Consider the following 26,433-nt stretch of genomic DNA (forward strand, 5'->3'; position numbering starts at 1 on the left):
CCTATTTGTTTTAATATGTGCAATTGACATTTGAGGTCAGTTTGTGAATTCTAATCATAAGCACATATTAAGGGGGAGCCTCTCATAAATCATTGAACCCAAAAGTTTAAATGTTTATATCATTTTGTAAGCTTTAATCAAGTTGTCATCAATCACCAAAAAGGGGGAGATTGAAAGTGCATCTAGCCCTTTAGTGGGTTTTGGATGATTGAATGACAACGTGATTAAAGGACTAACCCGTTTGCTAAGTGTAGACAGGAAATTGATTATCTCACAGATACTTGATGAAATTGTATAAAGCCAAAAATGATGTATTGTTGTATAAACAATCTAGTTCAAGCATAAGACAACAATGCAAATGGAATTCATGTGAAGGCTTATTTATTGTGGGATTTCAATGATCTATGTGAAAGCAAGCACGATAAAAGTTAATTAATGAGACATGAGGGATTGCATATGGAATGGTCTCATATTTGAAGCTTGCTAAATTGAAAAGAAAAAGACAACAATACAAATGAATGGATGATTCAACACAAGATGTGACTTGATGGCTTGAGATGGTGAAGATAGCAAGGAAAGGCTTTGAGGTACTAAGCAAGGGTGAAGGGCAAGCGACGGCTTGGCGGCCGAAGAACCTAGCTAGGGTGAAGAAGGAAGTACTTGCATTTAGTTGAGGTACTAATCAAGCTGCGATAGTCATATTGATGTGGAGGATCAAACCTATATTAGACAAAGCGTTGGAAGTGACTTGATGCATTTGGAGTTATTCATATTTGATGAATGGAATCAAGTCACGTGCTCAAGATGGCTATGCTCAAGTGAAAAGATCAATATCAACATGATTGGCACCCTCACTTGATGAAGATTGGAAAACACGGCTTCGGTTCAAAGAGATCAACTCAAAAGGTTTAATTTCCTTATACTTTTAAATTTGAGTTAATAGGAATGCCGTACTATTAAGAGGGATGCAAGTTTAGGTGGTCTGAGGAAGATAGAGTGCTCAAGCATAATAACTAAATCAATAATGAGACACTCTAGCACTTCACGAGCACATAGAATAATTTTCTGTGACTGTCGGTGTCGGAAGTCCCGACGTAAGCCGGAACTCCCGACAGTCGGAAGTCATGACTCTTGCCGGAAGTGCTGACTCTCAGTCACAGCCTGCGCGGTGACTGTGGACGTCGGAAGTCCCAACGTGTGTCGGAACTCCCGACAGTCGGAAGTCCCGACGTGTGTCGGAAGTCCCGACAGTCAGAAGTCCTGGCCTCAGCGGTGTTGGCTGTTTGTTTAACTGTGCCCGTCGGAAGTCCCGACGTACGTCGGAAGTGATGACCGTCGGAAGTCCCGACGTTTGTCAGAAGTTCCGACACTGACTTGCACACACGGACTTCTGACCTGTTGTGAACAGTGTTTTCTTCATACGTCGGAAGTCCCGGGATCTGCGTCGGAACTTCCGACGTAGATCTGAACGGTTCGATTTTCACTTGGGGTATAAATACCCCTCTCCTCACTACTAACCGTTGTCCACTCATTTTCATTGCGACAAACACTCGGCCAAACAGCCCCCAAGCATTCTAGGCTCCCCTCTCTTCACTCCCTTACTTCCAACTTCGATTCCCAAAGGGTTTGAGTGATTGGAGAGTGGATTGAGTGAGAAAAACACTTGGAGCAAGCTTGAGCACTTGATTTCTTCGTCAAGCCGGTTTGATTTGCATTTGTTACTCTTGGGGATTTTCCCCTAGCCGGCTAGGCGTCGCCCAAGAGCTTCCATCTTGTGGAAGAGCCTTGGGAAGTTTGTATTACCCTTGTTTTCTAGTGAAGAAACTCAAGTGACCTTTGTGGTATCCTTGAGTGAGGCAAGGAGGTGGAAGAGACTCCGACCTAAGTGGTCACCTCAACAACGAGGACGTAGGAACTCCTTTGTGGGGCTACCGAACCTCGGGATAAATTCTTGTCTCCCGCGTGCTTGTTGTTGTTGTGATTTGCTCGAAATTACTTGTATTTGGTTGTCTCCCTCTCTCTAGCTATTTCTTAGGGTTTGGGACTCGATCTACGGATTGGTGGCTTATCGACGTCAAGAGAGTGACCCAACACCTTACCTTACCACTAGGAAGTGGGTTTGTAAGTTATCGGCATCGCAAAGTTCATTTTAGCACTTGTAGTTCATTTCCCGCAGGGGTCGGAAGTGCTGACAGTTTGCGTTGGAAGTTCTGACTCAAACTGTTGGGACTTCTGACACGTCGGAAGTTCTGACCCAATCGTCGGGACTTCTGACACGTCGGAAGTTCTGACCCAAACGTCGGGACTTCCGACATTAACAGACTAGTGCATTTTGATTCAACTCTTTGGTTGCCGCTGTTTGGCTCCCTAAGTTTATCTAGTATCTTTTATACACTTTGTGGCTAACTTGTGAGGGGTTGTATTACTCTGGTTTGGAGTTTCCATTTTGGAAACTCCTATTACTAATCGTTTCCGCTTTTAAAGGTGTTGATTTTTCAGAAACGCCTATTCACCCCCCCTCTAGGCGACATCCTAGGTCCTTTCAGTGGGCGAGGTAGCGAAGGCTCCCCACAAGACGCCGGTACTGCGTAGCGTCCACCTCCTCCGTCGTGCTGTCGCGGCTCAGCTTCAGCCTCTCCTCCATTGGAGTGAGAGCTGGGTTGCAGTCGGTGAGCCCAGCTAGCTCAACGACGCGCTTGGCGTAGGCGGTCTGTCGAAGCGTGATCCCAGAGTCATCCTGGTGCACCTCGATTCCCAGGTAGAAGGAGAGAGGCCCCAGGTCACTCATCTGGAAGGTGGCCTTCATCTCTTCCTTAAATGCCGCCACCTCCGCATCCTTGGTGCCGGTGATCACCAAGTCGTCGACGTAGACACCCACCAGCAGGGCATTTCCTCCATTGCCCCGTCGGTAGATGGCCGCCTCGTGCGGGCTTTGCTCAAAGCCCATCCCCTTTAGCGTGGAATCCAGCTTGGCATTCCACGCCCTCGGTGCCTGCCGCAAGCCATAGAGGGCCTTGCGCAGGCGGAGCACCTTGCCCTCCTTGCCGGGGATCGCAAATCCCGGCGGCTGGTGCACGTAGACCTCCTCCTTCATGTCGCCGTTAAGGAACGCCGACTTGACGTCCATGTGATGAACACGCCAGCCCTCCTGGGCAGCTAGCGCAAGGAGTCGCACGGACTCCATCCGTGCCACGGGAGCAAAGGCGTCGTCGAAGTCGACCCCCTCCTGCTGCACGAAACCTCGTGCCACCAAGCGAGCCTTGTGCTTGACGATGGCACCGGCTTCATCCCTCTTCAGCTTGTACACCCACTTAAGGGTGATCGCGCGATGACCACGAGGAAGGTCAGCAAGCTCCCAGGTGCGGTTCTTCTCAACCGCATCCATCTCCAACTGCATCGCGGCGCGCCATGCCGCGTGTCTCTCGGCCTCTGCAAACGACCGAGGCTCGCCGTCGTCACACGCAAGGTGCAACTGCGCCTGCAGGTCGTGAGGCACCGGTCCTGGCACCGGCTGGTCGCCGAGAAGGTTCTCCATCGTACGGTACCGCAACGGCTCGCCGTCGTGGTACGCGTCGACGCGCTCCTCGTCGTGAGAGAGCGGAGTAGCGAGCTCAACCGGGCCGTGCTCGACACGAGCTGGTGGTGGAGTAGACGTGCCCGGAGTGGTGCCTGTCGGTGCTGGAGTGCGTGGCGTTGCCGGCTGTGGTGGAGCCGGCGAAGAACTCATCGCAGCCGAGGTCCTGGCTGGAGAGCGTGGTGCTGTCGGAGTAGCAGGCGCCGGGGTCGGTGGAGACTCGGGGACTGGGGTAGACGCGCTCGCCGAAGAAGAGCCGCCTACTCCCCCAGCTCCCTCGAAGTGGACGTACTCGACAGAGAAGTCGTCGTACGTTGGAGCCGAGCCGTCGTCCACCGCGTTGTCCCACGCCCATCCTCGCCCTTCGTCGAACACAATGTCGCGCGCCGTGCGCACACGCTGTGTCTTCGGGTCGAGGATGCGGTAGGCCTTCGAGCCCTCCGCGTAGCCGATGAACACTCCCGGAGTGCTCCTGTCGTCGAGCTTGCTGATGTGGCCAAGCTCCTTGGCAAACGCGAGGCAGCCAAAGACCCGCAAGTGGGAGACCGCCGGCTTGCGCCCATGCCAAGCCTCGTACGGCGTCCTGCCGTCGAGCGCCTTGGTAGGCGAGCGGTTGAGGATGTAGACGGCCGTCACCACCGCCTCTCCCCAGAAGACAGCCGGCATCCCCCTCTGCTTGAGGAGGGCCCGAGCCATCCCCACAACCGTCTGGTTGCGCCGCTCGACGACGCCGTTCTGCTGCGGGCTGTACGGCGCGGAGTAGTGGCGCTGAATGCCCTCGTCAGCGCAGTACAACGCGAATTCAGCCGCCGTGAATTCGCCGCCGTTGTCGGTGCGCAGCACGCGTAGCTTGCGGCCGCACTCCGCCTCCGCAGCAGCCTGCGCGCGCCTGATGGCGTCCGCAGCCTCTCCCTTGCTGCCGAGGAGCATCACCCACATGTAGCGGGAGAGGTCGTCGACGAGCAGCAGGAAGTAGCGTCGTCCTCCCGGTGTGGCCGGTGTCACCGGGCCACACAAGTCCCCGTGCACAAGCTCGAGCCTCTCCTTGGCTCGAAAGCTAGCTCGCTGTGGAAAGGGGAGTCGCCTCTGCTTCGTCAACACGCAGACGTCGCAGAGCTGCTCCACATGGTCGAGGCACGGCAGGCCTCGCACCATCTCCGTGGCACTGAGCCGCTTCAGGGCCTCAAAGTGAAGGTGCCCGAAACGCTCGTGCCACTGCCACGCCTCGTCGTCCTGACGAGCAGCGAGACAGAGGGGTTGTGCCACCTGCACGTTAAGGACGTAGAGTCGATTTGCGCTTCTGGATACCTTGGCAAGAAGGCGACGACGACGATCCCAAATCCTCATGACTCCATCCTCAACCACCACGCGCGAACCGTTCTCATCCAGCTGTCCCAAGCTGATGATGGAGTTCTTCAACGCGGGGATGTAGTAGACTCCGGTGAGCAGCCTGTGCTCACCAAACACGGTGGTGAAGATGACGGAGCCGACGCCCTTGATCTCCACGCCGGAGGCATCCCCAAACTTGACGGAGCCTCGGACGCTAGAGTCAAGCTCGGTGAAGAACTCCCGTCGACCGGTCATGTGATGGGTGGCGCCGGTGTCGAGACACCACCGGTCAGTCTTGTCGTTGCCGGAGCTGTCGCCGAGGAGGGCGTGTGCTTTTGGCTCATCGAGGTGGAGAGCCGCTGCGGCCGGTGCCGCTGGAGGTAGCTCAATGCTTGCATGTGCCATGAACAGAGCTGGCTCCTCCTCCTCCGCCTGTGCGACGTGGGCCTGGCCGCGTCGTGGCTGTCGGCAGTCCTTGGCCCAATGGCCGAGCTGGCCGCAGTTGCGGTAGGCGTCGTCCCGTGCCGGCTTGTGCCTGCCGGCGGCGCCGCCCTGGGCGCCTCCGCGGGCATCACCCTCGGCACGTCCTCGCGCCCCGGCCTGGGCGTCTCTGCGCGCCTTGCGTGGCTTGCCACGCTTGCGGCCGCCTGTCGCGGAAGAAGGCTCCCCCTTCTTCCGGTCACCTTGGCTGGCAAGCCACTGCTCCCGAGTGAGAAGGAGCTTCCCGCCAGTGGTGATGGGCCCCGAGAGGGACTGTGGCTCATCGCTGTCGACGACCTTGAGGCGACCTATCGCCTCCTCGATCGACATCGTGGAGAGATCCAGCAGGGACTCGATCGAGCGAGCCATCTGCTTGTACTTCTTGGGGACGCAGCGGAAGAGCTTTTCGACAGCTCTCTCCTCGCCGTAGGTGTCGTCGCCGAACTGCACCATCTTCTGCAACAGAGTGTTGAGACGGAGAGCAAAGTCATCAACGTTCTCACCTGGCTTGAAGGCCAGGTTCTCCCACTCCTTGCGAAGTGCCTGCAGTGTGGACTTGCGGGCGCGGTCGCTGCCGATGCGTGCCGCAGCGATGGCGTCCCAAGCCTCCTTGGCAGTCTGCTTGTTGGTAAGCGAGAACTGCATCTCGGGCGGGACTGCAGCGATGAGGGCATCCAGCGCCCATCGATCTAGGTCGTAGTCGACATCGCCGTATCGGACTGCCTCCCACATGTGCCGCACCTGGAGCTTTACCCTCATCACCGCAGCCCACTCGACGTAGTTGGTCTTGGTGAGGGTAGGCCACCCACCGCCGGGACCGACGTCCCTGACAACAGCCTGGAGCCCGTGGTAACCACGGTACCGATCCGGGGAGAGAGAGCCACGCTGCCTGTGAAGGCCGCGCTCTCCATCGACCCGTCGGTACCGATCCGGGGAGAGAGAACCACGCTGCCTGTGAAGGCCGCGCTCTCCATCGACCCGTCCGCCACCGTTGCCGTGCGCGCCTCCTCCAGGAGCACCGCCGCCGTGCGCGCCTCCTCCAGGAGCGCCGCCGGCGCGTCCGCGCCTGTCTGGGCTGCCGCCGCGCTCGTGGGCGTGCGCGGCTGCCCCAGGAGCGCCACCGCCGTGCGCGCCTCCTCCAGGAGCGCCGCCAGCGCGTCCGCGCCTGTCTGGGCTGCCGCCACGCTCGTGGGCGTGCGCGGCTGCCCACTGCGCCGCCCGCGCTCGCGCTGCCTCCCTCTCTAGCAGCTCGAGGTCTGCGTCGGCGGTGTCGTCAGCGGAGATGGAGCTGCCGATGCTGCCACGCAGAGCCTCGACCTCCGCCGCCGCCGCACGCGCTGCATTCGCCGCCGCCGCTGCCTCCGCCTCCGCTCTGGCTGCTGCCAGCTCCGCCGCTGCCAGCCTCGACGCCCTTGCCGCCGCCGCAGCAGTCTCTGCCGCCGCTCGCTCGCGTTCCTCTGCCGCGGCAAGTTCGGCCTCCTGCCGACGCCGAGTGCTCGAGGCGACCGAGCGCTGAGACTGCTCTGCGGACATGACGCGCTACCGGGGGACTGTTGCATGGGGAGAGGGCTGCTTCAGACGAGCTGGGAGAGGAGTGAACAGGAGCGGCCGGAGAAGCTGCTGCTGCCAACAGCTGGGGCTGTTGTGGGGTTGGGAGAGAAGATGAGCAAGAAATGCTCAGGCTACAGGATAATACGGCTCTGATACCAGTTGTTAGTCGCTGAATTCTCACTCTTGGTAGTAGGAGAATTCTTACTCTCATCGAGAGAGGATGACACTAGGAGTTGGGGCAATTTTTTCTTGTCTATTTCTCACACAAGCTCACACAAATGCCATACCAACCTGAGGGGTTGGGGTTACATATTTATAGGCTGCTAGCCAGCCAAGCATATGCCAAGATGCTAGTCTAAGATGCTAGTCTAAGATGCTAATAGGCTGTCCTAGCTAAGATGCTGTCCTGTAGTCTAAGATGCTGTCCTCTAAGATGCTGTCCTCTAGTCTAAGATGATGTCCTAAAAACAGAAAAACAGCCACAAGGACCATGTGGGCAGCATAGCCCCACAAAGACCAGCCACACATGAGACTTATCCATCAAAGAACCCACCCCCAAGAGCAGCATCAGCCACCGCCCCCCCCCCCTCCCCCCCCAACACACACATACACACACACCACCTCGCTATCGCACGCCCGCCATGAGCCTCACACTACTGCCAACCCGAAGCTGACCGAGTCGCTAGAACCACCTGGCAGTGCTCATAGGTGAAACCGGCGACACAAGGGACGCCGCCCGCGGTAGATCTGCCCTTCACCGCCTAAAACTAGAGCTGAGCATGGCGGCATGAGAGGGAGAGGGGGGACACAGTCGCTCCACCGCCGTTCAGCCACCATAGGTCTCACCGGCGCAAGTCTAGCCCGAGGATTGTCGGCCGGGATCCAGAGCTCGGAGGTCAGCCGCTAGAAGGAGCAGCTCTTACAGCACCATGGCAGACAAGAGCTCGACGGCGCCGATAAGCACGAGGAAGAGGGGAGAAAAGGCCCCGTTGCCGCCTTCCTTGTGAGCCTGCGCACCGGTGGCGCGCTCCGGCGACAACCAGGGAAAGCGGAGGAGGAAGACGGCGCGGCGCTGGCTTCTAGTTCCACCCGCGAGAAAGAAAATCCAAGGTTCAAGTCTAAGTGTCTAACCCTACGGCAGGAAACTTTCTCAATAGCTATGGCAGGTATCAAGAGGGGGACATCTCATTAGAACTATATTGCCTATAATGTAAAGTTGTAAAGCCCTTAATCTATATTAACATTAAAAAGGAAATAATGCATTATTAACCAAAATAAGAATGGATAAACATCGCCATCCATGGTGGTTTTGTGTTATTCAAAAAAATAGTATACTACTTCAATGTCCATTTCTCACTCGTCGTTATAGAATTCTTATCCCCATGGTCTTGGTGACTAGTGAGTCATCCTTACATTCACATGCCTGCTAGCTAAATATTTAAAGCTGTTTCTTTCACAAACCTCCAGACTCTTGACAAATATTGACTGAAAAATGTAGTGAATCCTTGCTCCACCCGAAAGTTTATCTGTAGATACCCTATTTTTCCCCTCCACCATTGAAGAAAAAGCTGAAAGTAGGAAAACAATAAAATGTTAGAATAAGGGTCCGTTTGGTTGGGCTTTTGGCTTTGGCTTTTGGCCCCAAAAGCCAAAAGCCCAACCAAAGGGGCTGCTTTTTCAGGTGGCTTTTTCAGAAGCAACTGCTTTTCCGGAGTACAGTTTTGAAAGCTGGTTTGACCATGCTTTTGGCTTTTGGCTTTCTGCTTTTCAAAATTGGTGGAATAAAAAGCTCTTCCATAGTTGTTTCAAGAGAGATAAAGATAGAAGGTATATTTTATACTTGTTTAACCAAACAACTTTCAGCTTTTCTACAGCTCACAGCCCACAGCCACAGCTCAACCAAACACACCCTAATATAGTTTTGAGAGAATTTAAACCGAAAGATAGAGAGAAGACATCATCTTGCATGAGAAATGGCCTTATAAGATAAGCATCAAATTTCAATGTAATGCAATCTAAAGAGTTACACAGTAAGAACAAGTAAACTATTCCTGTTTTCTTAAAAACACACACATATGATTTTAGTTGTTGCAACCAGAAGTAAGACCAATTTTAAAATCTTTAAATAATGAATGCGAGCACAAATTGCAACCATCATAATAGAAATACAAAATGTTGTCATTAAGGTTTTAAGGCAGAACAAATTATTCTTCACCTTCACAATATTTTCTCAATATATTCAACAGTTGGACTCCCTGACCAGCCTGCGTCCACCAAGATAAAAAAAAAATCTAAGATTAAAAGGGTAATAATGTAAGTACAGTAAATTTCGAAGGTTTCCACATATGTGCTGAAAAAATATCATAAAACCACGTCAAGAAAATATTCTAACTTGATGTTATCAACTACACTTTTAATGTCCTTTTGTTGTCATCAAGAAATATATTAACATCTACAAGTGCAAATAAATGCACAATAAAACCATATCTCGTGGAGAATTTGATGAAACTAATTTGATGTTGTAGATGTTGGTGCATTTTTGTGTAAACTTGGTCAATGTTAGAGAAGTTTGACATAGGACAAAACCAAAGTGAACTATAATTTGGAATGGAGAGAGTGTATCTCTAGTGCTCCATGATAATCCATCATGATGCATGCCTTACAGTTTTTGAAGTATGGAGGCATCTATCAATGTAATTACCGCTGATTCTACAGTATCACCATAGGCAGCATGTTCCTTCGCAACTGCTACCAACTGAGCATTTATGCGAGTTTTCAAGCCTGGAAGCATATTTGTGATGTGCTTTAGTAGAATCTACAAAAAGGACCATGATAAATCATAATCAGTTGAACAGATAAAATCATTAGAAACATACTAATATTATTTGTAGAAACATCACAACTTCACAAGTGTATACAAAGGTGGCTACATACAGAATAACCACAGTCGGTCAAGTTGCAGTACCAAACTCTTGAAGTAAAAATATAAAGCATCATAATAAATTCATTAAGCATTTTGTGCTAATTATAATCTAAGCTTCAATACTTTTACTGTATTTTACTGTGTTCCTGACTATGGCATATAGCATTGCTCATTTCAATTAAAGCATGAGGCATGAGAATTTAACTTCGAGTCATTATCCTGAACTAGTTGAGATTGATTCATTCTTCATCATATCAAAGATTGCAACAACTTTTCCAGGAAACCTGAAGTTTTTAATGTTTCTGCAGGAAATTAACAGATAAAATCCAGAGGGTGGAAAGAAACATGGTATACAGAGGCAAAGTACAATGAGCAGATATTTAATAGTAATATACCATATTTAGCTTTTTGGCCAATTGAGGAACACCACAACAATGTGCCAGACCATGGTAAGCCTGTTAAACACAAAACGATGAACAAATTTTTTAAGCAAGTGTGCTTGATCTACAGTAGAAAATGTTGCACAGATAAAAATTAATTTCCTGACATACAGGTAGAGTCGAGAAGAATTTTTCCTCAAAAGCAAGCGCATCTTGGACGCTTCGGTTGAAGTTGATATCCTGTTGCAATCAGCTAGTTAAAAGTAAGAACGTAAAACTTCAGAAAAACAGCTAATCAGGTACCAAAACCCTGCTTCTAAGGTCAAGAAAATAAACAGAACAAAATGTAAAAGCGAATCAATACTTGTAATATCAGAAATTTCATTTTTCTCATTAATACAACATAATGATCTCCTATTTTTGTTCGTTGTGATTGCAGACATCAATCTAGCGTTATGTGAGGCCATAGAAGCAATGAACCAATAACAACAAAGCTTTTTATCCCAATCAAGCTGGCATTGGAAGGCTATAGAAATAACTACTATTGAGAGATAACACAAACTGACAATCAAATATTACAAGGCCTGTAGTTCGGCAAAGAATATACCTCTTGGCTGCGATTTACAACACCTACATAACCAAACTTGAGTGGAATCACATTTCCCAGCAAGAAGTTACGAGCATCAGTGCCCCTGTCCATGATATCTAACTAAAGGCATTGAAATGAGGTTATCAAAATGACCATACACTGATCGAAGGACTATACAACATTAGTTGTGTACAGTAAATAAATACCTTGGTGATAACACCAATTGTACGAGACCCTGCCAGTAAAACAGCAAGCAGTTAAAGGTTTACACTTAACTAGCTGTCCACTACAAAGGAAATAGTAATCAAATGCATTATTTAAGTTGATTAAGTACCATCAGGATCAGCAAGCCTTGCCAGTTGGAGCGCATCAGAATTAGCTAAATCAGCATTTGCAGGAGAAACAGCCAAGATAATACAACTTGGATGCTTAATGTATTGCATGATCATTGCTCTTATTCTTGACTCAATATCACTGGGCTGGTCTCCAACTGGCACCCGTGTTATTCCAGGGAGGTCAACCAAGGTGATGTCTAGGACATTCGGTGAAAAGATTTTCAGACGAATTTGTTTCTCAGAAACCCCTTTATTATCTCCAGCTTCTTTGTCCGTTTCAAGCTGAAATAATCAATTTCTTTCATCACATGAGAACATAAGAAGGCATAAAAGAATTTTTTTTCAAACATGCTACCAATGTAAGAATAGAATAAGAAAGAGTGGCATGGGAGTTCAGTAATAGTGTCCAATAACTGTAAGAGTAGATAAACAAAAGAGGAGTGAAGTAAAATGTTAAGAATTTAACTTTTTATTGTAGCGACTCAGAAAAAACTAAGGAACGAAGTACATTCAAAACTGATTCAAAATGCAATGGACAATATCGATACTAAGCAAGTAGATTATCGCACTGGAGAGCAATTTTTTGTTAACTTTGAGTGCATCATGTAGTATTCCTCATGAAATGCACAATCAATAACAGCACGTGGCTGTCGCACACGGCAAAGCACATTTCTTAAGTACTAAAAACAAAATGTGCACCCTTGCCAAACATCAGCAGCACAGGATAGGTTCTAGGTAAGCAAGTGCACGAGAGACTGTTGGGAACACTCCATAAAGGGTAGCCTGGCAAAATTCTCATTATTATATACTATGACCAACTCAGATAGTAACATCAAGTCTTTAGCATTTTAGTAGAAAAATGGCTAATAAATGTAACTGTGTATATAGTAATTAAGCAATCCACAGTAATGCGAATGTATGCTATAATGGCTCATGTTGTGATCCTAGGCAAAAATCAAAACAAAGTGTCAAGTTTTTACATGGTCATCATCTTTTCCACTAGGGATCTCTTTCCACTATACAGCCTTGACTATAACTATGCTAAAAGTTCACAAAAATCTTCATATTGAGGTAGTACTGAAAAAAAAAAGCATCATAGCACCAAGATTTAACCAAATTTTCCTTCTGTTAGCTTTTGCCAATAATATTGGCTGTATCGATATGCTATCGCACAGCGTCTCAAAAAGCTCCTTAAAAATTACTTGAAAAGTCAATGATTCTGCCGAGTGAGCAAAATAAACAGGGAGCTCTATGTTTACCTACCTCCAATAGTTTCTGGTAATTAACTTTACTAAAACTCGAAAACCGGGTGAGAAGAAAAACCGGGCAGGAAAGGAGGAAACCATGGCGGAGGGGGCACCCAGACGGATAGCAAGTGTGGAACGCACGTGTATATATATGAGTTGAGGGGGGATTTACCAATTGCTTATCTTTAGGGAGTTCAGATACAAAATTATTGGAATGCTGTTTTTTTCCTTTTTGGAAAAAAAAGGGGAGCTGTTTTAAGGAGCTCTTGGAGATGCTCTTACATTTTTTTTTTAGAAAAGAGGATCCGCTAGAGTTGCTCTAAATCAGCACACTATATGAACTACAAGTTCAGAATGGTTTTATGGTTGCAATTGTACCCAAACAAATACCCTTTCAGCTAAATAGGAGTAGATCCCTATTGTCTCAAGCATTGGACCAAACACAGCCTATATGCAGCCAAAAAAAAACGAAGCTGAAGAAACCACAGCATCGCACTTACCTGGATCTCGCGCTTGATCTGTTCGAAGTCGTGGAACTGGCGGCCGGGGGCATGGAGAAATTCCCCCCATTCCTCGGGGGACGCGTGGCGCACGAGCTGGAGCACGAGGGGACGGCGCGTGCAGATGTCGGGGCCCCGAGGGAGGAAGTCGCGGCCGACGAGCGCCTCCAGCACACTGGACTTGCCGCTGCTCTGCCCACCGATCGCCGCCACCTGCGGCAGCTCCAGGCCAGCAGCGGCGTCGCCATCCAGCCGCGCGATGATGTCCTGCAGACTGTTGACCAGCGGGATCACCGCCTGCCCCACCGTCTCCGGTACCGCCGCCGCTGGCTTCGGCATCTCCACCGGCAGTGTAGGGTTTTGAGATGGATGATTGACGGGGGAGCGCCGGAGCGGGGTTTCTGCTTGTTTTCCTTTCTTTGATTTTTGTATGGGTTGGTTTGTGTGGGATTTCTAATTATTTGCTGCTTTGCTAGTTAACATTTTATACAACTAAAAGCACACGGATCGTAGGATAAGATAACAATACTGTAAAATTAAATACTAACGTTAAAGTGATATTTAATAAAAAAACAAAATCTGTGAAATTAACACAATCACGTAGAACGCGACATCACACGCTCACAAACCCTATTGTATAGACCTTTCCGTGATGCGACTTAAGATAATATTTTATATCGGTAAGAACAAATCTCCGATATTCATTTCTTTCATGCAACAATAAATACATGAATAAGTTTTGCCGCATCTCCATACCATCCTGTACACATATTAGAGTATATATGTAAATATTAGTGCCCACCGCATGAGTAATACTGCGTGTCTTGAAAAATCTCTCTCAAAACCTTAAAACAAAGTATGTTGTACTCACCGTATAAATATGTGTGACTTCATCTATTCTACGCAGACATATATTATAGAATAAGATATCCACTTAAGTGTTTGTGTCGACAAAATATGGTCGACAGTCTACCTAGAGGGTATGCCCAAGGTAGTAGATTATCGGCAGACAGGTGCGCAAGCTACGAACGAGATGGTGACGCAAGACAGACATGAAGTTTTATCTAGGTTTGGCCACCGTGAGGGCGTAATACCTACGTCCTACATCTGATTATATTATTGTATGTCAATGAGATTATTTTTTGAGAGGGGTCCTACTGCCCGCCTTATATAGTCTGGGGGGCAGGGTTACAGATCTAGGAAACTAATCCCAATCGGTTACAATTGCCATAGGTGGCTGGATAAGGATTCCTATTCTAACCGACCAGGATCTTGCTTGATCTCCAAGTCTGCCTTGATTCCTTGCGCGGGACTCCGAGCAGATCGGCTGGGCCGCGTGTCGTCTTCTAGTGGGCCGGAGCCCCTGGTCCTGGGCCGGCCCAAACCTAGCCGTAAGGGTATAGGGGTTAATACCTCCACAGCTAGTCCCCGAGCACCATGTATTATGTTGCAACACGTCGTTTGATCTTCTTCGGCTAATGCGGTCTGTCTTCATGTCATCTCTAACTAGTTGAAACATTGACAAGCAAATGTGCCAGTATTCTGGTCAGCACAGAGAGCAGTCGTCGGTGTTTTGGACCGGGGGTCCTCAACTAACTAGTAAATTTGTATTGCGTGTTCCCAATCCCGGATGGTGATGCAAAGAGACACAAGGTTTATACTGGTTTAGGCAATAGGTGCCCTACGTCTAGTCTGAGAGATCGATCTTGTATTCCTTGCATCGAAATGCTCGTAGTAGGGGGTTACAAGCAGGGCGAGAGAGAGAGAGAGCTAGTCCCAGGTCTCTGCGCGGAGCGGCGTGGATTGCTTGAGATGTTGATCTCAGGCAATGAGGAAACTCGTGTGTTCGTCCGTGCGTTTGTGAGTGAGTTCGTCACGTGGGCATAGGCCTATTCGTAAGTGTCTCATCTTAGAAACGGCCATGGTCCCTCCCTTTTATAGTTGAAGGGGGGACAAGGGTGATACATGCGCTAGCTACACGACGTCGTGCGAACGGAGGCGGCATGTCCGAGCCTTGTAGCCTGTTACTATGGCGACGTGGGCGACGGAGTGGTCTCGTCCTTGAAGTACTGGGGCGACGTGCCGGTCACACCGCGTTGTTCCTAGGGGTGGGGGTTAGGTGGAATAGCGTAGGGCGTGCGTCTATAGGGCACAGTAACCTCTGTAGCGTCAGTAGGGGATGGTGAAAAGGAGATTTTGACCGTTGTCTCATCGCCCCTGTTGTTGTACCCTACCGGTCGTGGCTGACGTAGCGGGTGCGACCGGACGCATTAAACGGATGGGACAGCCTACCAGAGGGACGGTTGGGGTGGAGGCTGACGAGGATGCGGGACGAGCCCGGCCTCTGGCGAGGCGGAGCAGGAACAGTATGTCCGAGGCCCTGCCGGGGGGTCTCGGGCGAGGCAGGAGAATGAGCAGTGCGTCCGAGGCCCTGCTGGGGGGTCTCGGGCGAGCCAGTAGATTTGGTCCGAGACCGTATTTTGGTCGAGCTAGCCTCGGGTATCACCGCGGACTATTTCCTTAGTCTGACTAAGTGGGCCTCATTGGGGTCTTATGAGTGTTTTCGGTCTTTGCTTAGGGTACCCCTTTTTATGGTATCCGACAGTGGCCCCCGAGCCTCGGGGGGAGTGCGAGCACTCTCCCTGAGATTTTGTCGAGACTAGGCTCACAGCAGCTCCAGTCGAGATTGTGTTTTGTGCTCGAAGGTTCCGGTGGGTGCGCGCGAGCGCACCCGCCGGGTGTAGCCTCCGAGGCCCTGGAGGAGTGGATTTACTCCTCTAGGGGCTTTTTCCTATTGTGTAAGGGGTTTTATCGTGTTTGCCGAGCCCTCGAGTACAAGACCGGGTCGCCGGGTCTCAGCTTAGTTTGCAGGAAGAGCCCTCGAGCCTCTGCTCGGAGCAAGAGGGCGGTCAGGAGTTCCCCCATCTTTTTTTGTGCGGCCCTCGTACATCCTTTTCGTTCAGAAGGAGGGGTGGAGTGTGCTGGGCTACCCTCGGTGGGCACGAGCAGTGACACCTCCGGTGAGCTGTTATCGGGTAAGTTCGAGTGGAGGCCCGTGCCCCATTCGATAGGGGTCAGCTAGCGGTCTAGAGACGTGCTCCAAAAGTACTAAGAGGGCTTCTCTAGTAGGGTCCCAGGGCCGCTCGATTGGCCCTGGGGGCTCGATGCCTCCCTACGGTGGGATCCCATTTAGAGACCTCCGTGCTGGTCTCGGACACGACTTACGTCATGGCAGAGGACGATGAGAAGGTCGAGGAGGAGGTGATGAAGCTTGGTGGAGGCGGCTGAGGCCCCTAGCACGGCGCTGGCTCGGCTGTTCAAAGAGGAGGTGGTTCCTCCTACGTTGTCCGTCGACGCTGGCGACCCCGTATTCTAACCTAGGCCAAAGGGGTCATGTAATAGATTAGGATGTACATCAGTGTACCATAATGTTTGTGGCTGTCGAGGCCTTTTCAGTACTTGTGTATATATGTTTTTTAATTGTTTTCTATTATGTTTCCCAGCCTTTGCCCTCTGCCTCGTTTCTAGACAAGTCCTTTGCAAAAACTTCCTACGGAGCCTAAGCTACCCCTCGGGCGAAAGGTGGTGAGGGAGTTGCCGTAGCCCTAGAGGCATAGGCTGTCTCGCAGCTCGGCCTGACCTTTTGGCCTCGAGGCGAACTTTCGGTCCTTAGGTTTTTGTAATCGACTTGTCAGAGTACGTGAGAGAGTTTGGCGTAGGAATTTTTCGAAAAGACGACTAAAAACTGGTGTTCCCCTATCTCGTTCTTAGACAAGTCCTTTGCAAAAACTTCCTTAGAGCCTAAGCTGCCCCTCGAGCGAAAGATGGTGAGGGAGTTGCCGTAGCCCAGAGGCGTAGGCTATCTCACTGGCTCGGCCGACCTTTTGGCCTCGAGGCGAGCTTTCAGTCCTTAGGTTTTTGCAATCGATTTGTCAGAGTTCGTGACAGAGTTTGGGATTTGGGGGGGATTTCCCCCTAGCCCCTGAGGGAGGCTCGGTTCTGCAAAGGCAGAGTCGAGTCTCCCCCTAGCGTTATCGTAACGTCGAACCCAGTACCAATGGGCTCGAGGAGTTTCTCGAAAATTTAGAACAATTAAAGAACGCTTCTTTATTGTATTTCGAGGAAAATTGTATGACGCTTGGGAATTTAAGGGTAGAAGCGACTGTATCTGTTCTATGTTCCAAGTGTTGGTGAGGATTTCGCCCTTCTCGTAGGCTAGCTTGTAGGTCCTAGGCTTTAGTACTAGGGCGGGCCACCAACATCTAGGTCGTCGACGAGGTCACTGGCCTTCCTAGACTTGTCCTCGATGTTGTCCAGGCAAGCCTCGACGGTTCGCCTGATGTGCTCACCAAAGACCTGGGTGGAGCACCGCTGGTACGTGGCCCCTATGTTTCTGAGACCGAATGGCATAGTCACATAGCAGTACATGTTGAATGGGGTGATAAAAGAAGTCGGCTCCTCAGGAGGTGGCGGGGCAAGAGCTTGATGACGCGGCGTCGCTGCACGCCACCAGCGTCTTTCCCTTGCCTAGGCTCAGGCTAGACAGGCCTCCAACCAGGGACCTTGTGCCAATAGCTGGGCGTGGGATACCGGTGGAGCACGGCGCGTCGCCTCGAGCTTGCGCGGTGCCGGGGTGGTCCCGCTCGTGCTGTGCCTGGCGAGCGTGATAGGGAGCGGACGACCTAGGGCTGCCAGGGCGTGACGTCATCGACGGTCAGTGGGACTCTGGGTGTTTGGAGTACCATATCGTACTCATGTCCTAGAGACATGAACTCTAGGCTCCCGAACCAGATTATCATGCCGAGACGCGGTGATCGCACGGGGTCTGCCATCCAGAACTTATCGAGATGACGAAGATGACACGTAGTAGAGCCCCTACTTGGCGCGCCAACTGTCGGTGTTTTGGACCGAGGGGTCCTCAACCAACTAGTAAATTTGTACTGCGTGTTCCCAATCCTGAATGGTGATGCAAAGAGACACAAGGTTTATACTGGTTCAGGCAATAGGATGCCCTACATTCAGTCTGAGAGATCGATCTTGTATTCCTTGCACCGAAATGCTCGTAGTAGGGGGTTACAAGCAGGGCGAGAGAGAGAGAGCTAGTCCCAGGTCTCTGCGCGGAGCGGCGTGGATTGCTTGAGATGTTGATCTCAGGCAATGAGGAAACTCGTGTGTTCGTCCGTGCGTTTGTGAGTGAGTTCGTCGCGTGGGCATAGGCCTATTCGTAAGTGTCTCATCTTAGAAACGGCCCTAGTCCCTCCCTTTTATAGTTGAAGGGGGGACAAGAGTAATACATGCGCTAGCTACACGGTGTCGTGCGAACGGAGGCGGCATGTCCGAGCCTTGTAGCCTGTTATTGTGGCGACGTGGGCGACGGAGTGGTCTCATCCTTGAAGTACTGGGGCGACGTGCCAGGTCACACCGCGTTGTTCCTAGGGCGGGGGTTAGGTGGAATAGCACAGGGCATGCGTCTATAGGGCACGGTAACCTCTGTAGCTTCAGTAGGGGATGGTGAAAAGGAGATTTGACCGTTGTCTCATCGCCCCTATTGCTGTACCCTGCCGGTCGTGGCTGACGTAGCGGGTGCGACCAGACGCATTAAACGGATGGGACAGCCTGCCAGAGGGATGGTTAGGGGCGGAGGCGACGAGGATGCGGGACGAGCCCGGCCTCGGGCGAGGCGGAGCAGGAACAGTACGTCCGAGGCCCTGCCGGGGTGTCTCGGGCGAGGTAGAGAATGAGCAGTGCGTCCGAGGCCCTGCTGGGGGGTCTCGGGCGAACCGTAGATTTGGTCCGAAGACCGTATTTTGGTCGAGCTAGCCTCGGGTATCACCGCGGACTAGTTTCCTTAGTCTGACTAAGTGGGCCTCATTAGGGTCTTATGAGTTTTTTCGGTCTTTGCTTAGGGTAACCCCTTTTTATGGTATCCGATAGCAGTAGACCACGATTATAGCCAAAGATTCCGGTTGTCCGAAGAATACATGGTGCTCTAAAGAAAAAAGAAAAAGATTTCTTTCCTGATCAAGTGTGCCCACTTGTATTTCTAAAAAGAAATGTAAGTGACCTCTGTACAGGAATAGTTATGGCCAACTGGTCAGAGCGTAGAGGTCGATAAAATAAGCACATTCACCTGCAAGGTGAAGTAGTGCCCACTTAGTCCCCGAGCCTGGTAGTAGATGACGTAGGCACATGGTGCCAGGGTCTAAAAAGAATTCCCAGTTAAGTTGAGAATCCAATCGTCGTACAAGCGATACGAGCTGCACCAGCAGGTGCATCGTACCGATGTAGTCCCCGAGCTTGTTAGAAGACGAGGTATTAGCCTTGTAGCAAGGTCTAAGTGAGAAAAAATATCCCAACTGTATGCGGGTCACCAGTCGCATGTAGTCGAGACGTGAAGGCCTCGAGCTATGGTCGGAGAGTGGTCGAGGCAGTCCCCGAGCACAGGTCGAAGAGCGAGCAACGAAGTCCCGAGCTGTGGTCAGAGAGTGGTCGAGGCAGTCACCGAGCACAGGTCGAGGAGCGAGCAACGAAGTCCCCGAGCTATGGTCAGAGAGTGGTCGAGGCAGTCCCCGAGCACAGGTCGAGGAGCGAGCAACGAAGTCCATGAGCTGTGGTCAGAGAGTGATCGAGGCAGTCCCCGAGCACAGGTCGAGGAGCGAGCAACGAAGTCCCCGAGCTGTGGTCAGAGAGTGGCCGAGATAGTCCCCGAGCACAGATCGAGGAGCGAGCAACGAAGTCCCCGTGTGTAGCTCGAAATTCCTGCAATATAAATATGTAGAATGGTAGTACATGATGTACAAAATAATAAATTATAGAGAAAAAAATTAGCGATGAAGAAATAGCGTATGACGCTCAGCAGTCATTTGCAAATGAGCATGATGTGATAAAGCAGTTGGTGCTTTTGTAAACATCAGTGTTAATATGAAGTTTGTGTTTATACTTAATATAAACTGCCTCGACCAGTTAGTCTGTAGCTGAGTCTCCAGCCCTAGCTAGCCCGTTAACCATAACGCGGGCCGCGAAGCCCGTGCATGTGTAGGAAGAACAAAGCGTCGGTAAGGAGCCACTGTCGACCACCCATAACGCAGAGGGCAGACGCTCGTGCACGTGTAGGAAGGAGCCGGAGACAGGGCCATTTCTGGAGACATCGAGCGTCAACATGACTGGTCGAGGATTTGCATTAAGTATAGCTGTACGTTATATTTAAGATTGTATACATGGGACAAACGTTATTTGAAGAATAATCATGACGAGAATGTTGTGGAGAAACGTCGTAATGAAAATTATATTAAATATAAATATTAGAAGTGTACTTATCTTTGGATAGAAATCTAGTCGATGGCGATAAAGTTGTCCGGTCCTCGTGCTTTTCGGCCTGTTGTGACGGTGGTCGCGGTTGTCATAGCGCCGTTCTTTGTGGCGATCATCATTGCGACGTGGTCTAGTGGTCGAGGTGGTCGAAGCTCGGTGGAGCCGCTCGGGACGTGGTCGACGTGGTCCGTGGTCAATGTGGTCGGAGCTCGGCGGAGCCGCTCGAGATGTGGTCGACGTGGTCGGAGCTCGACGGAGCCGCTCGGGATGTGGTCGACGTGGTCCGTGGTCGACGTGGCTGCTCGATCAGTTCGGTGGTCGGAGGGCATATACCTAGTTCCATCGCATGGGGAGGCAAAAGCCCTCAGGCATGTCCTAGCCGAGGTCGGGTGCAGTCGGAGATCTTCCTTGCTTGCGTGAAGGTTACGGAGTAGCCTGATGGCGGTTTAGTAGATCGTATGTGGTCTTCATAGTCAGAGAAGCACACGGAGCCCTTCCAGGTTGTTGCTGTACATTGTGTATGAATACATACATAACACGAACACCCATAGTTGGCCCACTTGCTTGTACTCCGTCTTCTTGCATGGCTGCTTGACGTCATCTTCATCGTGCATGTAATGGCAAGCCATCGTGCAAATCTAGGTGCCGTAGCTCCATGTGGATGCCGCGTGGAGACCAAAAAAACCAGACGCTTGAGTCAAAACGGGACCATCTACGCCACCGGGCCGGATCGAGATCAATCCGATCGACTCTTGTGATATGTCATAGATGTTAGGGCTGCTGCTTGTCTTAGTGCACCGTTACTTCTTAATACTCCTCAATTCAAACCATGTTGACGAAGTTGCGTGGCTTTGGCCGAGGTCGATGTATAAAACGTAGATCCGAGCAGCAGTTGTATATTGTACGCATAGTTGGAAGCAGTGTTTCGTAGGCCGTAGGGCTGAGCCTGGTAATTCTCCATCAAGGCTTCGCACTCGGAGAGCCAGAGACCCGTTGCAGGGGCTGGTCGGCGACGAACGGAGCACCCTTCAGGAGTAGACGTGACCACAAGATCCGTACCGAGTCGTGCAGGACGACTGGCCCGAGCTGGTCGGGTAGATCTGTTGTGGGTAGTGGTTACCTGCTCGGTAGGTTGATTTTGAATCGAATCTACCAGAGCCTTGGTTTCAGCAAGCTTGGTGCCGACCTGATCGATGGAGTCGAGCAGGTCGGTGTTGTCGATCTGCCTCCCTTTGTAGCGAGGAAGCAAACGACGGGTTGTCGGCGTGGCTGAAGACGATGCTGGTGTGGCCGGAGCCAGATCCAACGTGGTCGGAGCCGTAGCTGATGCTGGTGAAGCAGTGATCGACGTAGATTGGATCTGCGCCTCCTCCATGGTCATGGCGATGAAGTTATCGGAGCTAGTGGTCCAAGTGATCTAGTCGATGGTGAACGTGAGGCTGTTCGACGTAGCCATGGAGCCGGGGATGATGACCATCTTGTTCGTCTGGGGAGCAGTACGCACACCCCCTACCTGGCGCGCCACTGTCGACGAAATATAGTCGGCAGTCTACCTAGAGGTATGCCCTAAGGTAGTAGATTATCGGCAGACAGGTGCGCAAGCTACGAACGAGATGGTGACGCAAGACAGACACGGGGTTTTATCCAGATTCGGCCGCTGTGAGGGCGTAATACCTACGTCCTGCGTCTGATTGTATTGCTATATGTCAATGAGATGATTTTTGAGAGGGGTCCCCTGCCCGCCTTATATAGTCTGGGGGGCAGGGTTATAGATCTGGAAACTAATCCCAACCGGTTACAATTGCCATAGGTGGCCGGATAAGGATTACTATTCTAACCGACCTAGGATCTTGCTTGATCTCCAAGTCTGCCTTGATTCCTTGCGCGAGACTCCGAGCAGATCGGCTAGGCCGCGCGTCGTCTTCTGGTGGGCCGGAGCTTCTGGTCCGGGCCGGCCCAAACCTAGCCGTAAGGGTATAGGGGTTAATACCCCCACAGTTTGTGTCAAGATTCGGTATAAGGTGTCCACGTGGTTGCTTGCCACAACATAGAGGAGGAAAGGTTCTCTCCGTTCGGGATCGACGAGGATTGGGGCCAACATCAGTGACGCTTTGAGGCTCTCCAAAGCATGCTGTGCTTCCTCACTTTAGACTAACGCATCCGTCTTTTTGAGAAGCTTGTAGAGAGACATCCCCCGCTCGTCTAGCCGAGAGGTGAACCGGCTCAGGGCAGGCCAAACAGCCGGTGAGTCTTTGTACACCCTTGACGTTGCTATAGATGAAAAACTATGTTAATTCAATTTGTTGCTCTAGTAAGAAGGATTTTCAAAAAGATGTTGATACCAATACTGAAGATAAAGTAGCACATGATCTATTAATTTGCATCACTGGTATACTCCCTCCGTCCCATATTATCTGTCGTTTCCGGTTTTCGTGCCACAAGTTTGACTCGATTTGTAGAAAATACGTACAACATTTGTATCTCCAAATAAATTTATTAAAAAACTAGATTCAAAGATCTTTCCAATGATACTAATTATGTATCATAAATATTAATATTTTTTAATATATATTTTGTTAAAGTTGTTTCTCGGGAAGCGAGAACGACAGATATTCTGGGACGGAGGGAGTAAGTGGAAATGAAATATTAATCAAACTAAAACTAGATAAGGCATGTACATCAACAAAATGCACAATTGTCGAAATACTTACGTTGCAACGGGAAGATGTAATGGCACTGTTATAAAAAAAATAATACTTCGAGCGTGATGGTGCTCGGGAGTCTGGAGCTCAAGTGGCAATAATACAATATAACCCAGCACCGGTATCACAATGCCCAACTCAAGCAACAAGAACACAGTGAACCGAGAGAGAATTATTGTAATTTAACACAAAGGATGATGGTGCATGTAGTGGAAGTCTCCTCCGCGGTTGAGTCCTAACCCTTACAAGTTGCAAGTGGTAGTACTCCCATGCAGTCTTCAAAGTATCACTTGCCTTTATAATCCCATATCCAACTATGATTATGTCACTGCCCCGTAGTTTATCACCTGAATTGCAAATCCAAGATGAAAGTGACATGGTGTATCAGATAATGCAAAAGTTACAGAAAAAATAACGGCTCAAATTCTCTTGAGCGTTAAAGGCAAGAAAACCTCCAACTGAACCATATATCAAGATTTGGACATTCCAAAAGGAGAATAGTCTCTGCAACAACAATATGTAAATTAAAACTTGGTACTAAACAAAATGACAGGGATTTTGACTTGAAAGGGATTTAAACCCCCTCAATCACCTCCAACCCCCTTGGATTTATTTGCAACCGAACAAGGCCTAAGTGGTTAAATAGTTGAATAGTGCATAGAACCATAAGAATGTCTGAAACATTGAAGACCTGCAGGTGTGAGCAGTGAGCAAAACAGTACTAAAATCAATGTTGCAATGGGCCATGTACACAGCCTATTATCAGTAGCCCATTTACGAAGAGCGGTAAGAACTAAGAACTGCTTAGTTTCGACTAAAATTTTGTCACAAAAAATATCTCCAATAACATATTGTTTTGTGAATTTGAAGTTTTTTTTACATATTATGTTTTTATAATCTGTAAGAAATGCAAACAAAATGGTTCCTGTAACCGCATATACTTCCTCGATTTAGGACTGATTCAGGTTAACCCTAAGAAGCTACATGAAGTTGAAAACTCAACCACAAGGATTACATCAAAAGAATTCATACCAAATGTTGTTTGTTGCAGTAGTTAGTATCCACTCCCTGCCCGATGTTGAATGTAGTAGCATTCCTTTAAAACAATCAAGATGACAAGATCAGACAAGAAAGAGAAATTATAAAAATATTAGATTACACAGAAGCCTACTTCATGAGACCAGTTGAATGATGAAAAATAGAGAAAGAGAAGAGCACACAGAAAAAAAGAACTTAACTCCCCACTTACTTCATAGTCAGGAAACTCTATCTTATTATTGCTGCTATTGCACATCAATCCAATATTATTGTTGCCGCTGTCGAGAAACCACTGTCACCAGTCTAGGTTCGAAGGCTGGCACAAACTTCTTAATTGCCTGAATGATGAAGATGGGAGAGTGCAGCAGGCTGGCGTGCATGAACCTACACCATGATGCTGGGTTGCTTGCTATTCAGTGACCGGCATCGTGGGTGACTTGTTTTGCCGATGATCTGGCACACCTTGATGGCGAGTTGCTTCCTCTTTGGTGACTGGTGTGGTGGGTGACTTCTTGTTTCTTTGATGATCCGGTGACGCTGCGTTCATCTGTAACTGAATAATTTTAGATGTTAAAAGACAAACCTGTAATAATCATCTAATTCCAAAAGAAATACAGAACACATTATTCAGATAACTATAGGTAGTCCCTAGTTTATAAATAGAAACAAAACCAAGAAAGATTCCTACAGGAAGAGGACATATAGAAGCAAATAGCAAATGACTTTTTCAAGTGATAAATTAGAACATTGTGCTAATTTCTATATTGTAGCTAAAACTTACCTTGGCTGAAGGACAAAGGAACTGTAGCAGGAACCTCCAGTGCCCACATAATCCATGTCAGAAATAACTACTTGTAAGATGGAAATTACAAATTCTTAATAGCGTTCAGGTGTACCATATAGGCTCAGAATGATATCAGTCTCCCAAGACTATGGAGTTGCATCACATAATTTATTGTAAGGGACAATTTATAGAACTATGAGCATCAAATGTATTCAAATATTTATTTAGGCCAGATAGCCAAAACAAAAAAAATCAATAGTATTTAATGGTGTAGCTTCTATTTCAGCTAGACTACACAAACACTATTCTAAAGTCTAAACAACAAAGTCAATCTAAACTGAATGATCGGGCTAATTCATGTAATCGATTCTTGCGTAGGCAACCACAAAAATCAGGAAGATGGCTCATCACGCAGAGTAAGAAGATGCAGAAAAGGGAACTAAAAGGTACCACCCAATTGGCTCATCAAGGCAAGGACTTAGTATTGGTTCATCACACAGTTCTGTAGGGAAGTGAGTCACTGCTTCTAATAGCTTGTCGTGCTCTAATCTGAATTTTCTCAAGCAAATGTTTTTCTCTGAAACTTATCTCAAAGCAAAGGTCTGAAGATCCAATTTTTTCCCCAGAATCTGAATAACGTCCATTCACTTCCTTTCATAACTATGTCAGGACCTGCTGTTTATTTGATGAAACTGAAAATTCTGAACATTGTCCATTCAGTAACCCAGAACAACGGATCAATTTCAGTACCTGCTGTTTATCTGCTAATTAATTCAGCAATTGAATCATCCTATCTGATTCATCCGTTCAATAGCTTAAAAGTATGCACAGTGAATCCGGTCAGCTGGAGCACGAAGCCTGCACCTGCCGGGACCGTGCGGCTGCCTGGAGCCTGGTGAGGTGATGCCGCAACGATGCGACTCGCCACTCGCCAGCCGCCAGGTGCCGCCGCAGCCCGCAATGGAGTGCTCGCGGGGCCGGGTACTCGCGGTCGCCGTCTAGAACTCTAGATGCGGGCCCTAGGGACTCGCGTCTCCGGGGGAAGTCGCGCCGCCGGAGGGAAGTCGAGTCCGTCGAGCTAGAGCTTGGTGTTGGCGTCAGGGGGAAAGTGCCGCCGGGGAGTCGCGCGACGTGGGGACGCTCGCGGTCGCGCGCAGAGAAGGGGAGCGGGCGATGGGTGGGAGCAAGTAGGACACAGACGGCCGGCTCGCCGACGCTGGGCGAGGGAGAGTGGAGGAGGAGGTCGCCGGGGGAGGAGGATGGAGCGAGCGGTAAGGTTTTGTTTCGCACAAAGGTAGCGGGGGCGACCGATGATCTGTTTCGCACGCCTGTCGACGATTCTCTCACGAATATTTTAGTTGCAGATATATGTGTTTGCTAACTTTACCGTATCAACTATAATTTTGCTCCAGTAAACAGTAACTTAAATAATTCTTGCCGTTTTTCTGACCTTCCGCACACCGGCGTCAGACTTAACGCCACCGTCTGTCTCCGTCTCCTAGCCCCAACGGCGCGTCTTACCTCTTCCTTTCATCTCGGCCACACATCAATGATGCACGGCTTAGAATAGTTGCGGTTAAAATACGTATACTTGTATTTTCCAAAGTATTTATTTGATATTTTTTCAAAATAAAAGAGAGTATATGATAACATCATGACATCATGGCTCAAGCGAGAGCACCGTGCGTGG

The 26,433-nt window shown here is 49.5% G+C and overlaps 1 protein-coding gene and 1 long non-coding RNA gene across 4 annotated transcripts in view; both read right to left on the reverse strand.

Annotated features, from left to right (window-relative positions):
- The window catches only part of LOC136496396 (dynamin-related protein 3A-like), a 29,611-nt gene extending 16,280 nt beyond the window's left edge, over positions 1-13,331 (reverse strand). For all 3 annotated transcript variants that reach the window (XM_066492061.1, XM_066492058.1, XM_066492059.1), the window contains exons 1-9: positions 12,909-13,331; positions 11,161-11,443; positions 11,033-11,061; positions 10,845-10,946; positions 10,409-10,477; positions 10,253-10,312; positions 9,636-9,749; positions 9,150-9,198; positions 8,396-8,502 (exon numbers count right to left, since the gene is read on the reverse strand). In XM_066492061.1, the coding sequence (XP_066348158.1) occupies positions 8,396-8,502; positions 9,150-9,198; positions 9,636-9,749; positions 10,253-10,312; positions 10,409-10,477; positions 10,845-10,946; positions 11,033-11,061; positions 11,161-11,443; positions 12,909-13,247 (1,152 nt within the window). In that variant the 5' untranslated portion in view covers positions 13,248-13,331. The remainder of the gene's footprint in view (positions 1-8,395; positions 8,503-9,149; positions 9,199-9,635; positions 9,750-10,252; positions 10,313-10,408; positions 10,478-10,844; positions 10,947-11,032; positions 11,062-11,160; positions 11,444-12,908) is intronic.
- An 8,735-nt stretch (positions 13,332-22,066) lies between these two features.
- Positions 22,067-26,073, reverse strand: LOC136496784 (uncharacterized). The gene is made up of 4 exons (XR_010769114.1): positions 24,171-26,073; positions 23,954-24,017; positions 22,931-23,268; positions 22,067-22,490 (listed from the first exon to the last, which is right to left on the reverse strand). It is a non-coding gene; the product is annotated as an uncharacterized lncRNA (long non-coding RNA).
- Between the last annotated feature and the right edge of the window lie 360 nt (positions 26,074-26,433).

Source organism: Miscanthus floridulus, chromosome 12, assembly GCF_019320115.1.
Source record: "Miscanthus floridulus cultivar M001 chromosome 12, ASM1932011v1, whole genome shotgun sequence".
In the NCBI taxonomy this organism is placed as follows: domain Eukaryota; kingdom Viridiplantae; phylum Streptophyta; class Magnoliopsida; order Poales; family Poaceae; genus Miscanthus; species Miscanthus floridulus.